The sequence below is a fragment of the Leishmania donovani genome, chromosome 29 (genome assembly GCF_000227135.1).
Source record: "Leishmania donovani BPK282A1 complete genome, chromosome 29".
In the NCBI taxonomy this organism is placed as follows: Eukaryota; Euglenozoa; class Kinetoplastea; order Trypanosomatida; family Trypanosomatidae; genus Leishmania; species Leishmania donovani.
Window position 1 is genome coordinate 1117216 of NC_018256.1, and position 20498 is coordinate 1137713.

Genomic DNA, 20498 nt, shown 5'->3' on the forward strand with positions numbered 1-20498 from the left:
TTTCCAGTACCCGCCACCGCACGATCACTTCACTGCTTCCAACTTCCTCTGGCCTGTGTGGTGTACTGCTCACTCAACGCGAGAGACTTTCATTATTTCAGCAGAGATCCGTGTTGCGAATCTCAAAATGGAGACTCGCCACCATCTCAACACCAAGATGGTGCCGTCGTACCAGGCACCGCTGTCCAAGGTGACCGCCGCCGACCTGACGGTGGAGCGCCTGCCCGGCTGCAAGTACATGAACCCCTCAAAGAAGCACATTCTCCGTGAGGAGTACCGCGACAAGGTGGAGCACATCATGTACGACCCTCGCCCGCAGGAGGACCTGGACGCCGAGTACCCGGTGTCGTGCAACAAGCTGGTGTGCGAACTGGCTGCCGCCCGCAAGCACCTCCACTTCAACCCTTCCGAGACCTCCATCGGTATTGTAACCTGCGGCGGCATCTGCCCTGGTCTGAACGACGTCATCCGCTCCATCACGCTGACGGGCATCATATCCTACCGCGTCAAGCGCGTTGTCGGTTTCCGTTACGGCTACTGGGGCCTGTCGAAGGAGGGCAGCAAGACTGCCATAGAGCTGTCCCGCTCGGATGTGCGCCAGATTCACCGCTTCGGTGGCACGATCCTGGGTAGCTCTCGCGGTCCGCAGAACCCGAAGGAGATGGTCGACACGCTTGTGCGCATGAAGATCAACATCCTCTTCACCGTTGGTGGTGATGGCACGCAGCGCGGTGCGCTAACGATCTACGAGGAGGCCAAGCGCCGGGGCGAGAACATCGCCGTCTTCGGTGTGCCCAAGACGATCGATAACGACCTTGCCTTCTCCCACCGCACCTTTGGCTTTCAGACTGCCGTCGAGCAAGCTGTGAACGCCGTGCGCGCCGCCTACGCCGAGGCTGTGTCCCTCAACTACGGTGTCGGCATCGTGAAGCTGATGGGTCGTGAGAGCGGCTTCATTGCTGCCCAGACGACTGTGGCCAGCGCGCAGGCGAACATCTGCCTCATTCCTGAGAACCCGTTGCCAAAGGAGACGGTGATGCGCCTGATTGAGCGCCGCCTTCAGCAGTCGCGCAACTGCGTCATCGTGGTTGCCGAGGGCTTCGGCCAGGACTGGGAGACCGGCACGGGCGGCCATGACGCCTCCGGTAACAAGAAGCTCGTCGACATTGGCTTCATCCTGAAGAAGGAGGTGGAGAGCTGGCTGCGAGCAAACAAGGAGAAGTTCCCGCAGGGTACTGTCAAATATATCGACCCCTCGTACATGATCCGCGCCTGCCCGCCGTCTTCCAACGACGCGCTCTTCTGCACCAACCTGGCAACTCTTGCCGTGCACGAGGCCATGGCCGGTGCCACCGGCTGCATCATCTCAATGCGCTACAACAACTATATCCTCGTGCCCATCAAGGCGGCCACGTCGGTGCGCCGGGTCGTTAGTCTCCGTGGCGCCCTCTGGCGCCAGGTGCGTGAGATCACCGTGGGCCTGAGCGACGATGTGCAGCAGTGGAACGAGCAGGACCTGCGCCGCCACCTGGAGTCGCTGAATGTTGAGCGTGAGCGCATAATTGCGCGCCTGGCGTCTAAGGTGTAATGTACATAAAGGGGGGTAAAGAAGGAGCCGGCGTGCGTGCGCGCGTGTGTAGAGGGAAGAGAGGCGTGCGACAGAGGGAGGAGGGAGAGGGCGGGGAGGTAAGACTTCCACTTCCCGCTACGGTGACGGTGTCTCCTCCAAAGCGAGAGGGCTTGTCAGAATGACAAGAGATTGAGGGAGAGGGGGACGTGATGGGGAGCAAGCGCGAGGCGAAGATCCAAAAAAAAAGAAAATCAGGAAAGCCAACGGAGGTTGTGAAGAGGAGCAACGACTGTCATGCGTATTTACCCTCAGACGTGAAAAGCCCAACTGCGGTGCCGCAGAGGGGTACGGGCGGCGATTCTCTATACGTTGGCGCGTCACTGGCACCAGTATACTTGCACCCACCCAGACTTGGTCACACACCCCTCCGCTCAGGCGTGCTCGCCTGCTTGGGACTTCTCTACTTTCGCCCCAGTATTACCAGAAGTGGGATGCGGCAGATTGGAGTTTCACCAGCTGCGTGTGCATGTGTACGTGTGCGCGTGCCTCGACGACGTGCGCTTGTTGGGGTTCGCTGCATGCACCTCGTTCCCACGCCTTCTCTCCGCGTGGGACCTCGCTTCGTTTCGTCGTGCGTTTCTGGATGCCTTCGTTGTTGGGGTTTCTTACGGCTGGTGCTTTCTCGTCTAGTCATGAACGCCTCTCCTCACCTTTTTTTCCCGTTGGTTCCGCCTCGTCTTACTGCTGGGCAAGGCATGCGCTTGTGCATCTCGGCATTACGAACGCAGGACGCGTGTGTGAACTCTCTGCACTCTGTTGCCTCTCCCTCTCTCCTTCACACCCCCTCTCCCCCTTTCAACTCACTCTCTCTGCACACCTCTCCAAGTGCTCTGCTGTTTGTTGTCTTGGGAGCGTCGGTGCTTCATCACACGCTGAGCTGCGTGTGTGCGCGTGTGTGTCGCCGCAGCGTGCGGCGGTCAAGGTGATGGCGTGGTAGAGAATGCACCCTTTTAAGGCGTGCCGACCCACTTTCTTCCCCCCTCTTGTCTCGATTCTCATCATTCTCTTTCTCTCTCTCGCTGCCCTTCGTGTGCGTTTTCGCTGCGCTCCGGCGTGTGCTTGACGTTGTCTTCCTAAAGGCATGCCTACTTGTGCTAGAATGTGAAGGATGGCGCGACTTGCTCGAGCGAAGACGCTGCTGTTGCTTTTTCACCGACAACCTCCACCCACCCCTCCCCCTACCACCACCACCACCTCCTCCTTCTCCTCCTCGACGTTTGAACTCCGAGAAGTGCCGCGCCATTCCTCGTTCTCATCAAAGAGCTGTTTCCTCAAAAGACCTATTCACTGATCCGTTCTAATTTTCCCTTTTCTCTCGTTGTTGTCTGATTCGCTCTTTCTCTTTTCGCTTCTCTATGCCTTTGTCTCTCCACTCCTTTCCTTTCCTCCATGCTGCTTCCCTGCTCGTTCTTCCCTCCGTAAGGGAGAGGAGAGTTCTGGAAATCGCTGCCTGCACGTCAGATGGGCGCCCCTGTGCTTCCGTTCTCAGCGCTTGTCGTTTCTTCCCTTGACCAGCGCTGTGTGTGTGTGTGTGGGGGGGGTGGAGGGGGCGAAACAGACATGCGGTGTACACTCGTTGACCTCCGAAGACGGGAAGAGCACACGCACATGCAAATGCGAAGGTAACCACCCACATTCCGTGGCCTACACACCCACCGAGCCAAGGTTTTTTTTTTTCTCTGTTCTTCGCTCGTTTAACCAAAGCCGTGCGGCGGGGTCACCCCTACACACAGAGAGGCACGCTCTCACACGGGTGTTGCACAACATCAATGGAAAGATTACACTGAAGAAAGATGAAAGCAGCGCCTGCAATTTGTGCAGACTCAGACGTCTTCCCCCTCCCCCTGCGCGCTCTCTCTGTTGTGTGTTTCTTCCGAAGTATTTTTCTTCTCTCCTGCTTGCCCTTCTTTTGTTGAATGGAAGACGCGCTCGCCGTGGTATCCGTAGGTCTCGTACGCCTTTTGGTGGGTGCTTCCCTGACGGAGGTGGATGCCGCGGCGTGGCGTGAGGCGCGCGTTTGTGTCTCTTTCTCTCCCGAGAAGTGAAAGAGAAGGCCTTTGCTCGCACAGACGCCGGACTTTACCGGCAGACGCGGCGAGAGGAGGGAGAAGAGCAGACACGGACAGGGACGGTAAACGGGAGACTCTCACGCAAGAATGAGCACTCTGCGCTTCTCTTACATCACCCGCAACAACACCAAAGTGCGGCAGTGTAAAAGCGCGCAAAACCCAATGCGGAAAGTAAATGCGAGCGCTGTCCGACCTCTCCCCCTTTTTGTTTCGACACTAGTGCTATCACCGTACATGTTTCCCTAGTTCATTACTATTTCCCCTTTTCAGACAGCCGCTGCACCCCCGTTCACGTTCCGCTTTTGCTTTTTTTTCGTTTTATTTTTAGTTTCTCTCTGACTGGTGAGCAGTTCCACTTCGGTTTCCATGCCTTGACTCTTCTCTGTTTCTCTCTCTTGTTTCACCACTGTGGATGCCCCTCTTTTTCTCTCTCGCGCTCCTTTTTCTTGTCCTTTCCTCGCCGATGATGCTTTCACCTGCTGACGAATGTGAGCCACACGCAGCGAGACGACCCCTTTCCCACCGAATAAAAAAAAACGCACAACACACACACACACGCACGCACTCTCCTCCATACACACGCAGACACGGACTGACGGGTCAGTCGAAAGATTACTTTTCTATTTATTGTTTTTTTTTCTCGCCGACCGATTTCCCTCCTTTTCGCTTACAGAATCATCGCTGCCCCCTCTTAAAGTCTTCTCATCGCTGTCTGTCTCCATGATGCATTTTTTTTCATTCGTCTTTCTTTGGTTCGGTTTTTCTTTCTCTGTTTCTTCTTTTACCATGCCGTTGTGTGATGGGCTGCTCGACACGGCGCACGCGCACACGAGCACCCCCGCTCCCCAGAAAAATCAGCATCCACTCCCATGCCAAAGAAGAGGCGACGAGGCCACGCACGCACACACACACAACGAGGAAAGGAGGCAACAGAGGTTCAGAGGATAGTGAGCTCAGAAAAAGAACACGCGGATGACAGGGACGGAGAAAGAACACGCTCAGAATGCAGCAAGGAAAAGGCGTAAGAGACAAAACGGTTATCGTAGCGCATATATGAGGCAAAACAGGAGTGAGAGGCACTCACTGCACGACAAAGCAGAGGTAAAAAGTAACGTGGCAAGCACACAGAATTATACACACGCTCGCAGAAAACACTCACACAACTCTCGGCGCGGGACGAGTCGCTGGCACGGCTGGGGAAAGCGAGACGGGGCCACACTCCTCTCTCACGCAGAAGCGTAGTGCTTCAGTGTGGGACATGCCACCAGCACAGCTTCGAGTAGCACCGTCCCTCCTTCTTTCCGTCTTCCCTCCACCTGTCCCCCTTCGTGCACCTCCCCTTCCTCTTGCTTACTCGAAACAAACTTAAAAAGAGAGTCGGGCCGCAGTCTTGCGCGTCTTCTTTGCTTTCTTGTTGCGTGAGTTCGCGTTTCTGTGTATTCGTAGTGGTGCCGGTGTTTGCGCAAGCAATCCTATGCATGCACCCGGGCGCTGAATGACGCTCTCTCCACTTTTCCATCGCGCCTTTCTCCTCCTTATTTCGCCCTTTTCTTGTTTCAGCGTGTGGGCGCGTTTGTGCAGGGCCAACGTTGTCTCCTTGCGTGCATATGTGACGTTGGACATTCCCCTTGGACAACCAGGCGCTCTTCTTCCTTTTTGCTGCTCTCTCGCAGAAGTGCTCATCGAGAGCAGTTTACGATTCCATTTCTCACGCACGCATACACAAGCACCCGTCTCGTCTGTGAGGCTGCGGCACCGTTCTGAAAAAGAAAAGGCTCCAAACGAAAAGCTGACGGCGACACGCAATCATCGGCGTCAGGGCACAGGCTGCCCCTTATTCTTTGTTTTTTTTTCCTGTTGACGTGTCGTGCATGTCCGCCGACGCCGGGCACGACGTGCACCGCGCCTATGACGTCCTACGCGGCATCCGCCGTGTCAGGACGACGGCGCAGCTGCAGGAGGCCTACGATGGGTTGCTAGCACTTGTGAGGACAACGCATAAGCTGGTGGAGGCGCAGGCGGCGAAAAGTGTCGCGCCCGGCACGAAGGACACTTGTGAAACGTATCTGCAAGTGCCATCGAACCCCTCAGCTGAGGCGCAGGCAGCCATGTCGCAGCTGAAGCAAGTTTCTCTCTTGTGCGGGGCCTTTTGTCGTCGTGTAGAGCACGTGCTTCGCACCACCTACACCTACGCGGACGTCGATGATGCCAGTCATGGCGGTCTCGCCACGGTGCACGTAAGCGCGTACATGGCCCAGCTCACCAAGGAGCTACAGCGCTTCAACACTCCAGCTGTCAATCGCTTTTTGGCGGCGGCGACCAATACGGACACACTGTCGACGCCGATCTTGCATGTCTCCTCAGTGGACTGTGTCCTATCCTACGGCATCGGCGCTCTATGCGACTACCGCTTGTGCCGTCGCAAGCGTGCACAGGCATATCTTCAGCAGCTACTGGCGCAACCCCAATGGAACGCGGCTGCCATCACTCAAGTCATCGTCTCATTGAATGAAACGCTCTCCACGCCCGTGGACCCCTTTGCGGTGTGCACGAGCGACGAGTCGGTTGAGACAACGTGCGTGGTGACGCCCTTGCGCGACCCCATTTCGCAAACTGTCATTCGAATTCCGGCGCGAGGGGAGAAGTGCGCGCACCTGGAGTTGTTCGACGTGGAGAGCTTCGTGCAGGCTACGCAACAGCGCTCCTTCAATACTGTCGACGTTGGTGCCCCGTGTCCGCTCTGCTCACGGACGGTGCACCTGTTGTCGATACGCGTAGATACGCGGGCCTTGGAGGCGATGCGCAGCTATGAAAGAGCTGCAGCTGCAGCTGGGTCGTTGTCTTCGTCGTCTGATGCGCCGCCGCCCCTCACTGCTGACTGTGCCCTGGAGTGGAACACAGATAGTCGAACAGTCACGGTGGTTCGTGGCAGACGCGGCGCATCGGCCGAGGAAAGTGCAGTAGGCGAAGATCAGGAGGAGCCAGCGACGCCGTCTCGAGGGCCGCGTGACGATGCACCAGGCACGGCCACCAAGAAACGAAGGATCGAGATTGGCGGCCACGTGCTGTACGCCGACTAGAGGGACGGTGCCGATGTGTGTCTGCGTCGGTTGGTGAGGCGCCTGTTGTATGGCTGGCTCAAGTGTCTGCCTTTTTGTCTGCATGTTTTTTTTTTTTCATGCCCAGTCCCTCCTCGCCTGCTTTGTGTACTCGTGTGGGTGCGGGCGCGTATGGCGCGCGAAAACGCAGGAGATGATCGCCAATGAACTTGCACAAGCTCGCATTACACACACTGCGACTCGAAGAACAAGTGAGATACCGTCTTTTGTCGACTGCTCCAACCACCGTGCCTGCATCGGAGCACAACGCACAGCTGTGAGTACGTGCGAGTGAGACAGAAAGCGGGATAAGAGAAGAAAGGAAAGCCAATTTCAAGGGGTGCAGGCCGGCACACATAGACAGGTGTTCGACAGCCATTGTTTGGTGTGGCGCACGTGAGAGGCACAAGGGCTGCAGGAGCGCGGCTGAGCCACCTCGCCATCGGGCCGTCTTGAGGCAGCCCAGTCGTGCTCTTGGCGCGGAACCCGTTTGATTCCATTGCGTGGAGCTGATGCTTGCCCCCATCATCATCCCTCCTGTTCGCCCTTCACCTCGCCTCTCCTTCCCTCTCTTCTCTTTTCTCGTCCCGTCTCGTCTTCCCCCTTGTGCTGTTCTCGCACTTTTCTTTCGATGTTTGTTGCCACATGCGTGCAGATTTTGCACCTGCCGTTCTTCAGCAACTCCTGTTCACTTTCTCTGCGTTCTTGCGTACTTCGTTTTACCACCTCGTGCGTACCTCAGCCCCCCCCCCCGTACACGCACGTGCGTCTGTTGACCTCATTGCTCAACTTTCTCTTTCACTTCTGTTTGTTTGCGCTTTAGTGCTGTTTCATCCGTCCCTCTCCCCACTCACTCCTACCGCCCTCCCCTGTTTCAGGTTTTGCCTCACTGCCTTGTGACGCTTAGTCGCGCGCTCTCCAAGTCCCTCATTGCCTATCTGCGTGTGCATCCACACTCACCCATACACAATCACCGTTTTCTACGACGACTGCTAAGGAAACATATACACCCCCTTTTCTTTTCGCTTGTGCGTTTAGCTTTCTCCCTTTTCTCTGTAGCGCTGCTGTCCCCCCCCCCGTCAGCTGTTTCCCTCTCCTCCCTTTTGATTTTGTGTGTCTCTCTCTGTGCGTGCCTTCTCCCTTCCTCCCCTTGTCTCTCCGCTGCCGCCACGCGTTGGTTTGCGCGCGCATCAAAGGCGAGAAGATGAAAAAGAGCATTTCCCTCAAGGAATTCTCAACGACGCCGACGGTGTCCTACATGCTTAGCAAGGACGGCCACAATGTCGCCGCCGCGGCGGATGCGCAGAACCGCTCCATGAATCCGCCGCCGCAGCCGCTTCGCGTGGAGCGTCCGAAGCAGCAGCAACCGGTGCCGGACAGCGATGACACCATGTACGAGATGGAGTAATGGCACTCTCAATGGTGAGGTGAGGCGATGCGCCGTAGACATGGCGTGCAGCCTACCGTCGGTACGAGAGATGGTGCTGTCAGTCTTGCGGATGCGTATGCGTGTGCGAGCATACAGAGCAGAGCCGTGCGCGGTAAGAGTGTGCCGCTAAACTGTGAAACGGAACTCGAACAGGGGCCGTACAAGGCGAAGTAGGAATGGTTGCGTTCCCGTGAGGGGAGATGCACGGTGCCGGGCCGATGGCGAGGTAGAATTGTGTGCAGAGCCGTACAGATGCACAGAAATAGGACTGGAGCTGCCTCCCTTTATGCTTCCTTTGATTTATACGTTTGTGCACTCCATGGGACATGTCCTGTAAAGTGGCGAAGGCGTGCCGCACCGTCGAACACACTCGCCCCCCACCACCACCCCTCACACACACGCAAAGCATTTGCAGAAGATGAAACACCATGTGACCGCAATATCCACTTTTATCTCCTGACAAGATGGGGGGAACTCGGTCAGTTGGACTTCCAAGCTGCACGAGGAGGCAGCGCCGAATACGACTGGCAGCACGACCCGTGAGGAGAGACGTTCATGCGTAGCACATCAACGCTCTTCCACACCAGGAGCACACCACTCATGCTCCGGGGGGGGGGCTGGCCTCCGTCTACGGGAGAAGACGTGTAGCAGATCGTGGCAGTAGACGTGCCTGCAAGCGGGCAGCAAGCGGCCAGGCCACGACGAGCGTGAAAGGCGTTGCAAAGCGCTTGTGCCAACAACGAAGTCCACCGCCAAGACAGCAACGACGGCAGCCGAAGCGGAACCGCGGGGCCCGCAATCGAGGGAAGCGCTAGCGGCAACAGCAGCCTCCTGTTCCTGCACGGCGCTCTCCTCACGCCGGCCTCCGATTGTTCCTCGGTGCAGGCTGGGTACTCCACGCTGAGGGGGGGGGGGCAAATTCATCGATGACAGTGCCAATCAGACTGGGGGCGCGGGAGAGGGCCACTACACAGAGTGAGTGCGAAACCGCCAGAGGCTACGGTGTGTGGGGGCTGTGCACGGTCGCAGCTCAGCAGACGACCCGAACAGAGAATCAGGATGGCGCTCTGGGAACCACGACGGCTCAAACGCAAGTCCGCAGAACGGTGGAAGGGGCAGCCGCCAGCAAAGGTTCCGGACCCGCTGCCTGACAATGAGTTTTTTTTTTCACAGCGAAGTACTCGACGCACGTAGAGCTTCGGGCGGCGATGTTGTGCTCGAAGTCCCTGATGTCACAAAGGCTCGCGGGGCGTAGAGTCCCGATCATGCTCCTCGCACTGATCACGGAGCATTTCGCAACCGTGACAGCGCAGGCGAAGCACAACGGTGTCGGCAGAATCGGTAGAGGCCACTATCTGTAGCGGGTGTACGCGTGCACAGCAAACCTCCACTCTTCAGTGAGCGTTAGTGTGGTGCTCTTCTACATCGCAGGACCGCAAAACCGAGTGGCTGGCCTGTCGCGCAGCGTCGCAGATGTCCGTGGGCACCACGGGGATCATGCGTAGTGGGGCAGACGACTTGGCGTTGTCTTTGCTCAGAAGTACGTGTTCTCCGTTGTGCGAGCGTGCGCACGAAAGGCCGCCCACGCGATTGCCGCAACTCGGTCTGGGAGGTGGCAAACGTCCCTCAGCATTTTTCGGGAGGGGAGAGTTCCTTCAGCGCTGGCCGCGGGATGGGCGGCTGCAAGCGCAGCTATGGAGGAAGAGGCACTGCATGGATTCTAGACCGGTGCTGGGCCATGTCGCGCTACACCCGCCCCCTCACGGACGGCGATCTTATTGCCCCGACAGCAATCTTCTATGCAGATAACGTCGAGCAGCGCACAACCGGCCAGCCAGGTTGTTTCCTCCAGCCTCCTTGCTCACCCCGATGCTGGGAGGACCGCCACCGACGTGCGACGCATACAGACGCAGATAGGCTCGGTCGAAATGCAGAGCCGATACGCCCCCATGTGTAGGAACAACTAGGGGTGAGGGGACGAGGTCCGGCCCTTGGGTGCACGTCTGCTTAGCGGAGAAATGTGGCCCCGCGAGCACAGCGAGGGCACAACGAAATATGTCCACCTAAATGTGGCGGAATGCTGAAAACCGCATGCGGCCAGCAGAGGCGTCAGCAATGCACGTCACCCTCTTTTCAGCCCTTCAACTCCTTCTCTCCAGTCGCGCAACAAAGGCCGCGTTTCTCTGGCAGTAGCGCGTCTCACGGTAAATGCTGTTTGGAAAGAGGGGTGTTGGTGTGTGCCGGCGCAGTGCTTTGTGTGCATCTGCCCACTCAGCGTGTCCCGCAAGCGACTGCCTGCCCCTTCTCCCCTTTAGGGCTCCTCTTTCCCGATGTACATGCTGCGCTGCACGTTGCACATGCTCCCCGCCCACCGCTCACACACTCCCTCTCCCCCTGTTCACGCTTCGCGGATGCGCGGCGAGTGCTGGCCTACTCCCCCCGCCCCCTTCCCCTCTTTTCCTCCCGCCAGCCCTCCATCGCACCGGGTTTTCGCAGTCACGTTCCTCTGGGAGTGCGGGTGTAAAGGTACGTGTACATAGAGCCGAGCATTCGGAAACGGGAGAAGTACACGCGACGTGTCTGCCGGAGTCCGTTCCTCACTGAACTTGTAGCCATCATGAGTCGTAATCAGAGCCGCAAGGGCGGCAGCAAGCGCAGCCGCGCAGACGAGTGGATGACCGACGCGCGCGACCCGGCAGCGTTGCAGAACACGGCTTTTGAAGCGTACTACAAGGGCAACGTCATCCCTGCATCGGAGTGGGAAGCGTTCATGGCGTGCCTGCAGACGGGGCTGCCCATGTCGATCCGGTTCAACTGCGCAGTACCACAGGTGGACGCCGTGGACGCGTTCGTCACGCAGCACCTCTCTGAAGTCTTCGAGAGCAAGCGAATCCCGTTCTTCCCGGCGCAGCGAGCGATTCAGTTTGGCGTCAGCCGCGGCGACTTGAAGCGCAAGAAGGCGAACCGGACGTTGAAGAGGATTGTCTCCGCGATGAACGAGGGCGGATACCTGACTCGACAGGAGACCGTTAGCATGCTGCCTCCTCTCCTGCTGCAGGTGGGGCCTGGGATGCGGGTGCTGGACATGTGCGCTGCGCCGGGAAGCAAGACGTCGCAGCTCCTCGAGCTCCTCCTGACCGGCGAGTCCGAGAGGGGAGTTGTGGTGGCGAACGACGTCAAAGCTTCTCGCTTGGACGTGCTGCACCATCAAACGAACCGTGCCGCTGGCGCACATCTCCACCTCATCATCACAAACACAGACGCCACGCGCTTTCCTTTGCTGCCACCCGCGGAGCGCTTCGATCGCGTCTTGTGCGACGTGATGTGCTCCGGTGATGGAACGCTGCGCAAGTCCATCGATATGTGGCCTCGCTGGGACTCTCTCCAGGGGGCCAACCTACACCACACCCAGATGCGCGTGTTGCTGCGCGGCATGGCGTCTTGCAAGTCGGGTGGAATTGTGGTGTACTCAACCTGCAGCCTCAACCCCGTCGAGGACGAAGCAGTCGTGTCCGCCTGCCTGGCGCAGACGAAGGGCACCTTCGAGCTGATAGACCCTACGCCGCTGCTACACGGGCTCTGCGCTTCGCCTGGCATGACTTCATGGACCATCACCACACGCGACCTCACCACAGCGCTGCACAACTACGAGGACGCGAAGGCATTCATGGAGGCCCAGACGGATCGCCGCACTTTTCAGTACGCACCGAGCATGTTCGCGAACACCGAGCTGCTCGTGGATCAGCACATTGAGCGCACCCGCCGCATCCTGCCCCACACGCAGGACACCGGAGGCTTCTTTGTGGCGGCGCTGCGTTGTGTCGCGGCAGTGCCGGAGGATGCGCGTGCGAGGGCTGAGTCGGCCTGTGATGCGAAGGGGACGGAGGCGCCCTTGAAACCCCTCTCTGCTGGTATGCGGGCGACCCTGCAGAAGGCGCTCGCGCTGCCTGACACGTTCCCCTTTGACCACCTCATCGTGCGCAACGAGGAGGCGCGTGACCAGAAGGTGTACCTGGCCAACTCGGACGCCATTTCGCTCAGCCAGCAGCTGGGCTGTCGCGTCGTGCACGTCGGCTCGAAGGTGTTCGAGTCCGTGCTAAAGTACAGCAATGAAAAGCTGCGCTTCTGCACAGACGGCGTGGCCGACCTCGTGCCCTTTCTGCCCTCCAACTTCCTTGTCTCGGTGACGCCGTCCCTGCTGCTGGAGCTGGCTGCGGAGACGCCGATGCCGTACGCCGATTTTAGCGCCAAGACCGGACAGCTCATCGAGGAGCTGCCACCGAGCTTTGTCCTCACCACCTCCTGGGCGGTCGGGGGGCCTATCTACGTAGCTGCAGAGAAGTCGACGATGCTGGGCAAGCTTGTTGCGCACGTAGCAGGCTGGCAAGTGACAGTGTGCAAGCTGGCTTTGGACCTACCACTGGTGGAGTCGGTGGAGGAGAGGCAGGAGGACGCTGCAGAGGAGGGCGACGCGACCAGAGAGAACGCCTCCGCGCTGGCAGCAGATGCGGCGACGCACTAAAAAGACGGTTAATGCAGCAGTGGCACAGCGCACCTTCAACTGCCTCTCCTTTTCTCTCCGCTTCCTTTCTCCTGTGCTCGCATACGGATGGGCGCGGCTGCACACTTCTGTGCTGCTGGTCGCAGGGGGCAAAAGTGAGAGGAGAAGCGGAGGTGAAGTAAAGGCCGTGCTTTTCTGCACACGCAGAGCGCTTGCGTACAGTGGCGGAAGCGCAGAAGGGAGAGTAGTGGGCATGTGCAGCGGCCACACGAAGACGGAAGAGGACGGTGACGGGCCTCGTGCAGAATGCCGCCACCCCAATGAGACGAAGCTCAGAAAAGACTTGCCTTGAAGCGCTCACGTAATAGGTGGAAGGAGGGATGGAGTGCGTGTACGCAAGTGTTCTAGGTGCACGTGGAGAGATGGCAGCCATGCGACGACGTAGAGGGAGGAGGGAGGTGAAGATTCCAACCGCAGAAGATCCCTGATGGTGCGACGAGGATATCCGAGAGGAGGAGGCGCCGATGCGAACACAGACGAACATCAAAGTCTTCTCGGTAGTTCATGCATCTGCCGTGAACCCTCGCCAAGGTTGTGGACTGCGATGGACGAGTCTAGTGTGTTCCAGCCTGCGCTTTCCCGACCCTCACCCCTCTGCACCCATCGCCCGATCACGACATGCTGTGCAGGTTGCCTTTTTTCTTCGTGCCCCCTCCGTGTTTGTCTCGCTGCGCACGAGAACACACTCACTCAACAGTTTCAGGGGTGCCTCCGCGCTAGGGTCTCGCCATAGTCTGTCCCCCCCCCCTCCCTTGCCCTTCGCTCTCTTTTTCTGGCGGGTGTGTTTGTGTTTCCTGGGAGGAGGGTTGAAGGTACCAGAGTGCGCGTGTAGGCTTTGGCCACTTTCTCCTCCTCATGGGCAGCGGTGAGGTGTACGGGTAAGAATCCGGCAAGCGCGCGAAGGCGCTCGCTCGCTTCAACGACACGATAAGCGAAAAGGAAATTAGAAAGAGAAAATGCACCATTCCTAAGACTTAACACGTGCCACGGTCGCATATGGAGAACAAGCGTACGGACTCGGGCGAAGACCGCATTGAGCGAACAAGGGCAACGGAAGTGGCGCGTGCATGGGTGGTGAAGGGTGACCGGTCATACTGGGGCGCGCATGTTCGGTGTCCTATCCTCTCCGCTCTCGGAGCATGGGTGCATAGGTGACAGGAGACGGGCAAGACACCGGCGTGCACTGCAGGCGTACCGCAACACTCCCTGCGCATCCACTTTGTTGTCGAGAGAGAAAACAAGGCGAATGCCGCTGCTGCCCTTACGTTCGCGCACGCACACGCGGGGATGAGGTTTTCGTGCGTGTGCTTGGGCGGGGGAGGAGGGAGGCCTGCTGCCCTCTCTCTTTTTTTCGTCACCATGGCAGAAGAAGACAGCAAAGATGCGCACGCTGTCAGTTTTGCGCAGCGTGTGCGCATGTGTCTGAGCTGAGTACACCGTGCGCTCTCTTTCGCCGCACTCTCTCTCGTCTCGACCCCTTCTCTTGTCCTTCTCTCTCTGTCTCCTCCTCGTTTACTCGCTGCACACGGTGCACCTATCTGTGTGTACCCGGCCGCTTTAGCGACAGCTCCCGAAAAGCTCCGCGAGTGTGCACGCGTGTCTGTGTCCGTGTGCGTGTGCCCTGTGACCTTCATACGCATTACCATCACCTCTTCTTACACGGCCAGCCCTCACCTTCTTTGTTTGTGTGCTCTACTCGCCCTAAACCCCTTGTAGAGCTCACTGAGCGCCGTTTATTCATCGTTGACGGGGACTAGCGGTGCTGCACAGTTGGGACCGCGTGCAGGCCTGCGAACGCCTCCACGCTCCTCCTTCTCCCAGCTCCGCGACATCGATCTGCCGGCTTCCTCACCCGACGGTGCCGCGGTACTAGTGACGGCGTCCGCTTGCTCGTACCCTAAAAAGTGTGTGCGTGTGGAGGAAGGCCCTGCCCCGCCTCTGGAGGGAACAAGGCGCATCAAGGGCGAGGGACGCTTTCGTTCACAATCTCTTGCCCTGCATGTGTGTATGTTTCGGTGTGTCTGTGCGCTACCCTAGCTACGCAGTTGTTGTTCATCTCTGTTTCGTCTCCACGTCGTGCTTGTGCATTTTTATTCTCCTTGTGGAACTGTCTTGTTGCTTGGCGCTGCGTAAAGGGGACGAATAAGGCTAAGGGCGGTAGGAGTGCGAAGGGAACGTAGGTGTGTGAGTGTGTGTGGAGCGACAGCGACAAGCGCCTGAGGCGACACCCCCTCTTCTCCGCTCTTTCTCGCCGCCCTTTGCTTTCTCTTTGACTGTTTCTCCGTTTTTCCCTATTCGTGCACGGCGTGCCCGTGTGTGTGCCTGTGCCTGTGACACCATCTGTGCATCAGCGTGTGCTAGTCGGTGCGTGGGCCCGTCGGTAGCTCCTTGTTCCTCAGCGGAAGGAGGCTTTCGCGCGCGCTTTCTTTCGGCCTGTTCTTCTTCCCCCCCCCTCCCCCACCAGCACACAGCCTCCTCCTTCGTTTTCTTTGGCGCTCTGTGCTGGTGCCTCCCCATCCCGCTATCACTCTCTCTCCATTCCTTCACCATGACGGCGGTAGCAGCCACGACAAGCATCACGACGACGCGGGCGTTGGACGAATTCCGCAGCGGTAATGTGGATACGGCGCAGCTCATACTAGAAGAGGCGGCCAAGTCCGAGCATAATGTGAATGAGCTGCTGTCAATCCACTGCCTGCGCGCCACCTTGGCTGCGATGAAGGGCAGCATGGACGTCACGGCCATCACTGCGCAGCTCGCTCCCGGCGAGCCGGTGCGGGTGCCGGTGCAGAGCTACTTAGAAGGCATTGCCGCCATGGCGCGCGGCGATCTGACCACGGCACGAAGGCGGCTGGAGACGGCAGTGGAGCGGTGCGAGGGCTTTGGCGCCGCCATGGTGTGTCTCGCCGCCGTGTACTACCTCACTAGCCAATATGAGAAGAGCTACGCGCAGTACTGCTACACGTTGAAGATGTTCGGCTCCGAGAAGACGCCGCCGGTGGTGCGGGTAGGAATGGGCCTGTGCGCCTTCCGGCTGCAGCGACTCGTGGATGCCCGGCGCATCCTTGAGCGCGCCATCGAGGTGCAGCCGGATGATGAGCTCGCGTGGCTGGGCCTGCTGGCCGTCTACATTAACCTTCGCATGCTGCCACAGATCCACACGGCCGTGATGCGTCTCAAGCAGTTGATGCCTCAGAACACGACGGTGCTGCTGAAAGTGTGCGACTTAGTCTACTTCCGCTCCTTGGAGGACGGGCGGCTGAAGAGCTCCATGGGGCGGCTGCGTAGTCTGCTGCGGTATGTGCGGCAGACGGCCTCGCCTGAGGAAATGGCACTGGTCGACTTCCACGAGGGCCGGCTGCTGCTCGCCTGTGGCGAGGTGGCGGCGGCGCAGCCGCTCCTAGAATCCGCTGTGCGTGCGAACCCGAACCTCCTAGCCGCCCGTATCCACTACGCCCGACTACTGATGCACTCCAACCGCCACGCCGACGCGGAGACGCTGCTGACGGAGGTGAACAGGACATGGCCCAACGAGAAGGAGGTGCTACAGATGCTCGCCATTCTTGCCACACGGGCTGGCCGACACAGCGAGGCCCTTCGCTACAGTCACACACTTACTATGACGGTGGCGCAGGGCGACGTGAACTCGTGGGCGTTGGCCGCCGTATGTTCCCGTCTAGACACCGAGCACTGCAGGCGGATCTGCGCGCACGTGCGTGCCGTTCAGCGGGAGCTGAAACTGCCCTCTAGCTGGAAGCTGAGCGCCAACCTCGCCATCCTGTCAGGGGATGTGGAGGCGGTGCAAGGCATCGTGGACGCGGAGCTAGGGGCGGCCTTTCTCATGTCCAACACCGCAGTGGACGTTTCCTATGTGCCGCTGTTGTACAACCTGGCCCTTCTGCTTGAGAAGCGGGAGCTGGCGCGCGCACGGCAACTTTACGTGTACCTCGTCAAGCACCACAGCACCTTTGCTGCACCCTACTACCGCCTGCATTTCCTGGCGAAAGAGGCAGGCCAGCTGCAGCAGGCCATGGCGTGGCTCCAGTGGCTGCTGAAGGTGCACCCGATGGAGGCCGCGGCCCAGACGTGCATGGCGCAGCTGTACATGGAGACGTCAAGCGCGAAGGAGGCGCTGGCTATCTTTAAGAAGGTTAACGCCTCCGAGCTGCAGCTTCCTGTTGCACTGGCCGTCGGTGCCACCTCTCTGCAGGCGTGCCAGCAATCGTCCTCGCAGTGGCCGAAGCTGCTCGCCTCGGCGCGCTCCTTTTACCGGGAGGCCCTCGCCAAGGACCCACGCAACATTCTCGCAGCTCACGGCTACGCGTGTTGCGACGGGCTGGAGCGGCGCGGCGACGCCGCTGAAGCGATGCTGAACAGCGTGAGTGAGGTGACCCCGCTCTCCACCGTGCCGACAAGCAACGTCGACGCGCACCGCGCCAACGTGAAGATGCTCAGCCACGGCTACAAGCAGGCTGCGGACTACTTTTCGCGCATGCCGACGCGCACATCGGAGCAGGACGCGATGTACTCGTACTGCGTGGCTACCGAGGGGCGGTACGCGGAGGCTCTAGAGTTGATCCACGCCGCCTCCATCAAGGCACCAGGTGAGGATCCGATGCTGGTGTACAATACAGCCCTGCTGCACTTCATGGCCTTCGTTGACGGGCTGAAAGGCACCCGCGCCCTTACGGCGGCGCAGGGTGAGTCGCTTCTCTCCCACCTCGAGGCCGGGCAGCAGGGCACCACTTCCCTGGATGGCATCAAGGGCAAGTACGAGTTGATGAGTCGCGCCAAGCGCTACCTTCGATCCATCAGCGCCTACTGCGAGCGCCACCGTGCCACCGTGCACACGCTTGTGGAGGCTGGACAGCAGCGGGCGAAGGAGCTGGCGCAGTCGGCGGAGGGATGGCGGCGCGTTTTCGCGTCGCACAAGGCGGAGCAGGAGCGCCGACAAGAGGAAGAGGAATTGGCGGAGCACCAGAAGGCGGAGGAGCGCAAGCTGGCGGAGGCAGACGTGTATGCACGCTTTCGCCAAAGCCGAATTCAGCAACCGGCGGTGCTGCTGAACGCAGATTTGCTTGCAGCGACGATGGCGGATGCCTTGCAGGACACGATGCCGGTAGACAAACCGCCAGCGGCGCTGGGGGAAGAGGAGTATGGGATGCCGTAATCCACTCCTGCTTCCATTCCTGCGGCTCATTTTTCTTGTTCCCTGGTTTGCAGTGCATCACTGCCCTGTTGTCGGTGAGCTGGTTTGTTGTCTTCTACGTGTGCGTATGTGCGTAAACGCTGCGCTTCTACACGTCATCTGTTGCGGCGGCCGGCGACAATCGAGAGTGCGTTGTGGCTTCCACGTCATGGGCCCCTCGTTGATCGGGCGCTGGGCAGCCGCTTTGTGCTGGTGCACGTTAGCTGGGGCGGCGCTGCCCACCGTGACGCAGGTGAGTGCCTACACCGCAGCGAGAGGAGGGGGCGAGGATGGAAACGAAAGGGAGGGCCGCTCGTCCTACAGCTGCGGAGTGGGGGGGGACCGGGTGCCCTGCGCACGATTGCAGGTGCGAAAGGAAGCGATGGTGCACCATGCGCAGTGGTTCACTTCTGTGGTGCCTTTTTTTGTCTTGAGCGTGCGCGTGTGTGTCTTCGTTGTTGACGTCTGCGTGTGCACGTGCGTACTTGCGTGTGCCTCTCTTCCTCTTTCATGGTATAGTGGGAGTTCTTCTTTACGTTCTTCTAACCGCGATGAGGGATCAACTCCCAATCAATTTGTGGCTGCCCGCTTGTCGTTCTTACCTGAAGGAGTATGGGCGCGTGCGTGTGTTGGTGCTTCCATACGACCCCGCCTCCCCTTCCCCAGGGAGGTACTCTACGCACAAGAGGTGTACGCATCCGTCTCTCGTTTTATGCGCTAACTCTCACGTATGTAATCCTTCCCCACCCCTTCATCCGTGGTTTGACGCGAGCCCGCTGCCGTTCGCAGGTGGACGCCTAGTGGCGTGGCTTCAGTGCCAATGCGTCTCTTCCGAAGCCTGGAAGCTCTATGCCGTGCACCGCCATCTCTTCCTTGGCCAACACGCGCAGAACGATGAAGCCGTGGCGCTCCGCGGAGGGGCACCTTTCCCTGCTCTCTTTCGGTTTGTTGCCTCTCTGATGTGTGCACACACGCGCTCCCAAGACTCATGCCTGACAACGCCGGTCAGCGCTGCTCACATGCCAGGAAGTTGTACCTCTATTTCCTTCTCCATCTCCCTCACGCACGTGTGTCCCCCCCCCCACTCCCCCCTCCCCATACACACGTCTATGCCCTTTTCCAGTTCTCACTCCCTCACTCACCTGCCTTCGCCGTCGGGACTCCTTTCTCGAATCCTCTACAGCCGCTAACATGACGGACAAAAGCGTCTATGGCGGTCTCTTTCAAGACCCGCCGTACCTGTCCTCCGACCCGGATCCGAAAAAGACGGACCCCTACGACAAGAAGGATGCCATCCCGTCAAGGTACTTGGGCAAGAATATGACGATCGGCGGCCGTGTGCCGCCTGGCCAGCACCCCGACGCCTACTTCGACAAGAGGTTCCTCACCCTCGCCTCCTCGGAGCAGAATGGAGGTAAGCCGGTGGACTACGACGAAAGCAAGCGGCTCACCGCCGCCTCCAAGACAAACACCAAGAACGCCATCTCCGACAAAGAGTTTTGCTACTCATCGTACCCGGAGAAGAGCACCGGCCCGGGCAGCTACTATGGATGCTTTCAGAATCGCCCGTACGAATACATGACGGAGCCGTGGGATGATGGAAAGTCCAAGAAGAAGAGGACAACGAAGACGAAGGAGGAGGAGCCGACGCACTTGCCTAACATCAAGACGAACCCCACCAAGAAGGGCACGTATGGCTACCCCGGACTGCTACTGAGCAACCCTTCTTACGACGACGACTGGAAGAAGGACTACGCTGCAGCAGAGGCAAACAGGGCACGCAGGGAGCGTAAGCAGGGCCCCGCACCAAAGGCTCTAGGGCCACCGTTTCACATTCCTGGTGTGAGCCACTCTTACATCGACGAGATGCCGAATACAGGTGTGTCCGCGGTGTATGCGGCCTACGAGGCCCCGGCAGATAGCGCTGCTGCGAAGCGCAAGGCCAAGAGGGAAGCTGCGGCTGCTCCTACCCTAGTCCACGAGCGCGCGTTCTACGGGTCTGCCAACCGGTCCGGCGAGCCGGGTTGCCTGAACCCGTTCCCCAACGTGTGGGTGCACCCGGATGAGACGCAGCCGTCGAAGTTCGCGCTGCGCAAACAGGCGCAGAAGGAGAAGGAGGAGGCGGCTCGGCAGCCCAAAAGAACCGAAGTGTGGAGGCCGAACTCTTTCGGGAAGACGTCTGTAGTGTCCTCGTGCCTTCGCCGATTCTACTGAGCGACTCGGTCCCTGTCGTTGTTGTTGCCGATCAAAGTCTCCCCTAATCAGCCTTGCTTTCTGTGCGAGAGTGTGTGTGTTCTCTTGCTGGCAGGGCTGCATCTCCTTTCTCACTCGTCTTTGCGGGGAAAGATCTGCAGGGCTCTTCTTTGGAGTTCCGTGGCCGGTGCTCGGCTAGCTGCCGTAGACGGTGGATAGGGCGGATGTGGCGAGGTGGGGACCGGCGAGGAAGGCAACACGCCGTCTCACTCCGTGCTTCTGACCCTCTGATCATGGATGATCACTTGCGTGCCTGCCGCCCTGCGATGC

The 20498-nt window shown here is 59.2% G+C and overlaps 6 protein-coding genes across 6 annotated transcripts; all 6 read left to right on the plus strand.

Annotated features, from left to right (window-relative positions):
* Nucleotides 1-127: 127 nt before the first annotated feature.
* LDBPK_292620 (ATP-dependent phosphofructokinase) lies at nucleotides 128-1588 on the plus strand (the record flags this gene model as incomplete). Its single annotated transcript, XM_003862632.1, has 1 exon — nucleotides 128-1588. The coding sequence occupies one exon, from the start codon at nucleotides 128-130 to the stop codon at nucleotides 1586-1588; it is 1461 nt and encodes a 486-aa protein (XP_003862680.1).
* A 3982-nt stretch (nucleotides 1589-5570) lies between these two features.
* On the plus strand, nucleotides 5571-6779 carry LDBPK_292630 (hypothetical protein, conserved; the record flags this gene model as incomplete). Its single annotated transcript, XM_003862633.1, has 1 exon — nucleotides 5571-6779. The coding sequence occupies one exon, from the start codon at nucleotides 5571-5573 to the stop codon at nucleotides 6777-6779; it is 1209 nt and encodes a 402-aa protein (XP_003862681.1).
* A 1222-nt stretch (nucleotides 6780-8001) lies between these two features.
* On the plus strand, nucleotides 8002-8205 carry LDBPK_292640 (hypothetical protein, conserved; the record flags this gene model as incomplete). The annotated part of the gene is made up of 1 exon (XM_003862634.1): nucleotides 8002-8205. One exon carries the CDS (start codon nucleotides 8002-8004, stop codon nucleotides 8203-8205), a length of 204 nt encoding a protein of 67 aa, XP_003862682.1.
* A 2638-nt stretch (nucleotides 8206-10843) lies between these two features.
* LDBPK_292650 (hypothetical protein, conserved) lies at nucleotides 10844-12748 on the plus strand (the record flags this gene model as incomplete). The annotated part of the gene is made up of 1 exon (XM_003862635.1): nucleotides 10844-12748. One exon carries the CDS (start codon nucleotides 10844-10846, stop codon nucleotides 12746-12748), a length of 1905 nt encoding a protein of 634 aa, XP_003862683.1.
* Nucleotides 12749-15335: 2587 nt separating this feature from the next.
* LDBPK_292660 (hypothetical protein, conserved) lies at nucleotides 15336-17957 on the plus strand (the record flags this gene model as incomplete). The annotated part of the gene is made up of 1 exon (XM_003862636.1): nucleotides 15336-17957. The coding sequence occupies one exon, from the start codon at nucleotides 15336-15338 to the stop codon at nucleotides 17955-17957; it is 2622 nt and encodes an 873-aa protein (XP_003862684.1).
* A 1209-nt stretch (nucleotides 17958-19166) lies between these two features.
* On the plus strand, nucleotides 19167-20189 carry LDBPK_292670 (hypothetical protein, conserved; the record flags this gene model as incomplete). Its single annotated transcript, XM_003862637.1, has 1 exon — nucleotides 19167-20189. The coding sequence occupies one exon, from the start codon at nucleotides 19167-19169 to the stop codon at nucleotides 20187-20189; it is 1023 nt and encodes a 340-aa protein (XP_003862685.1).
* Nucleotides 20190-20498: the final 309 nt, after the last annotated feature.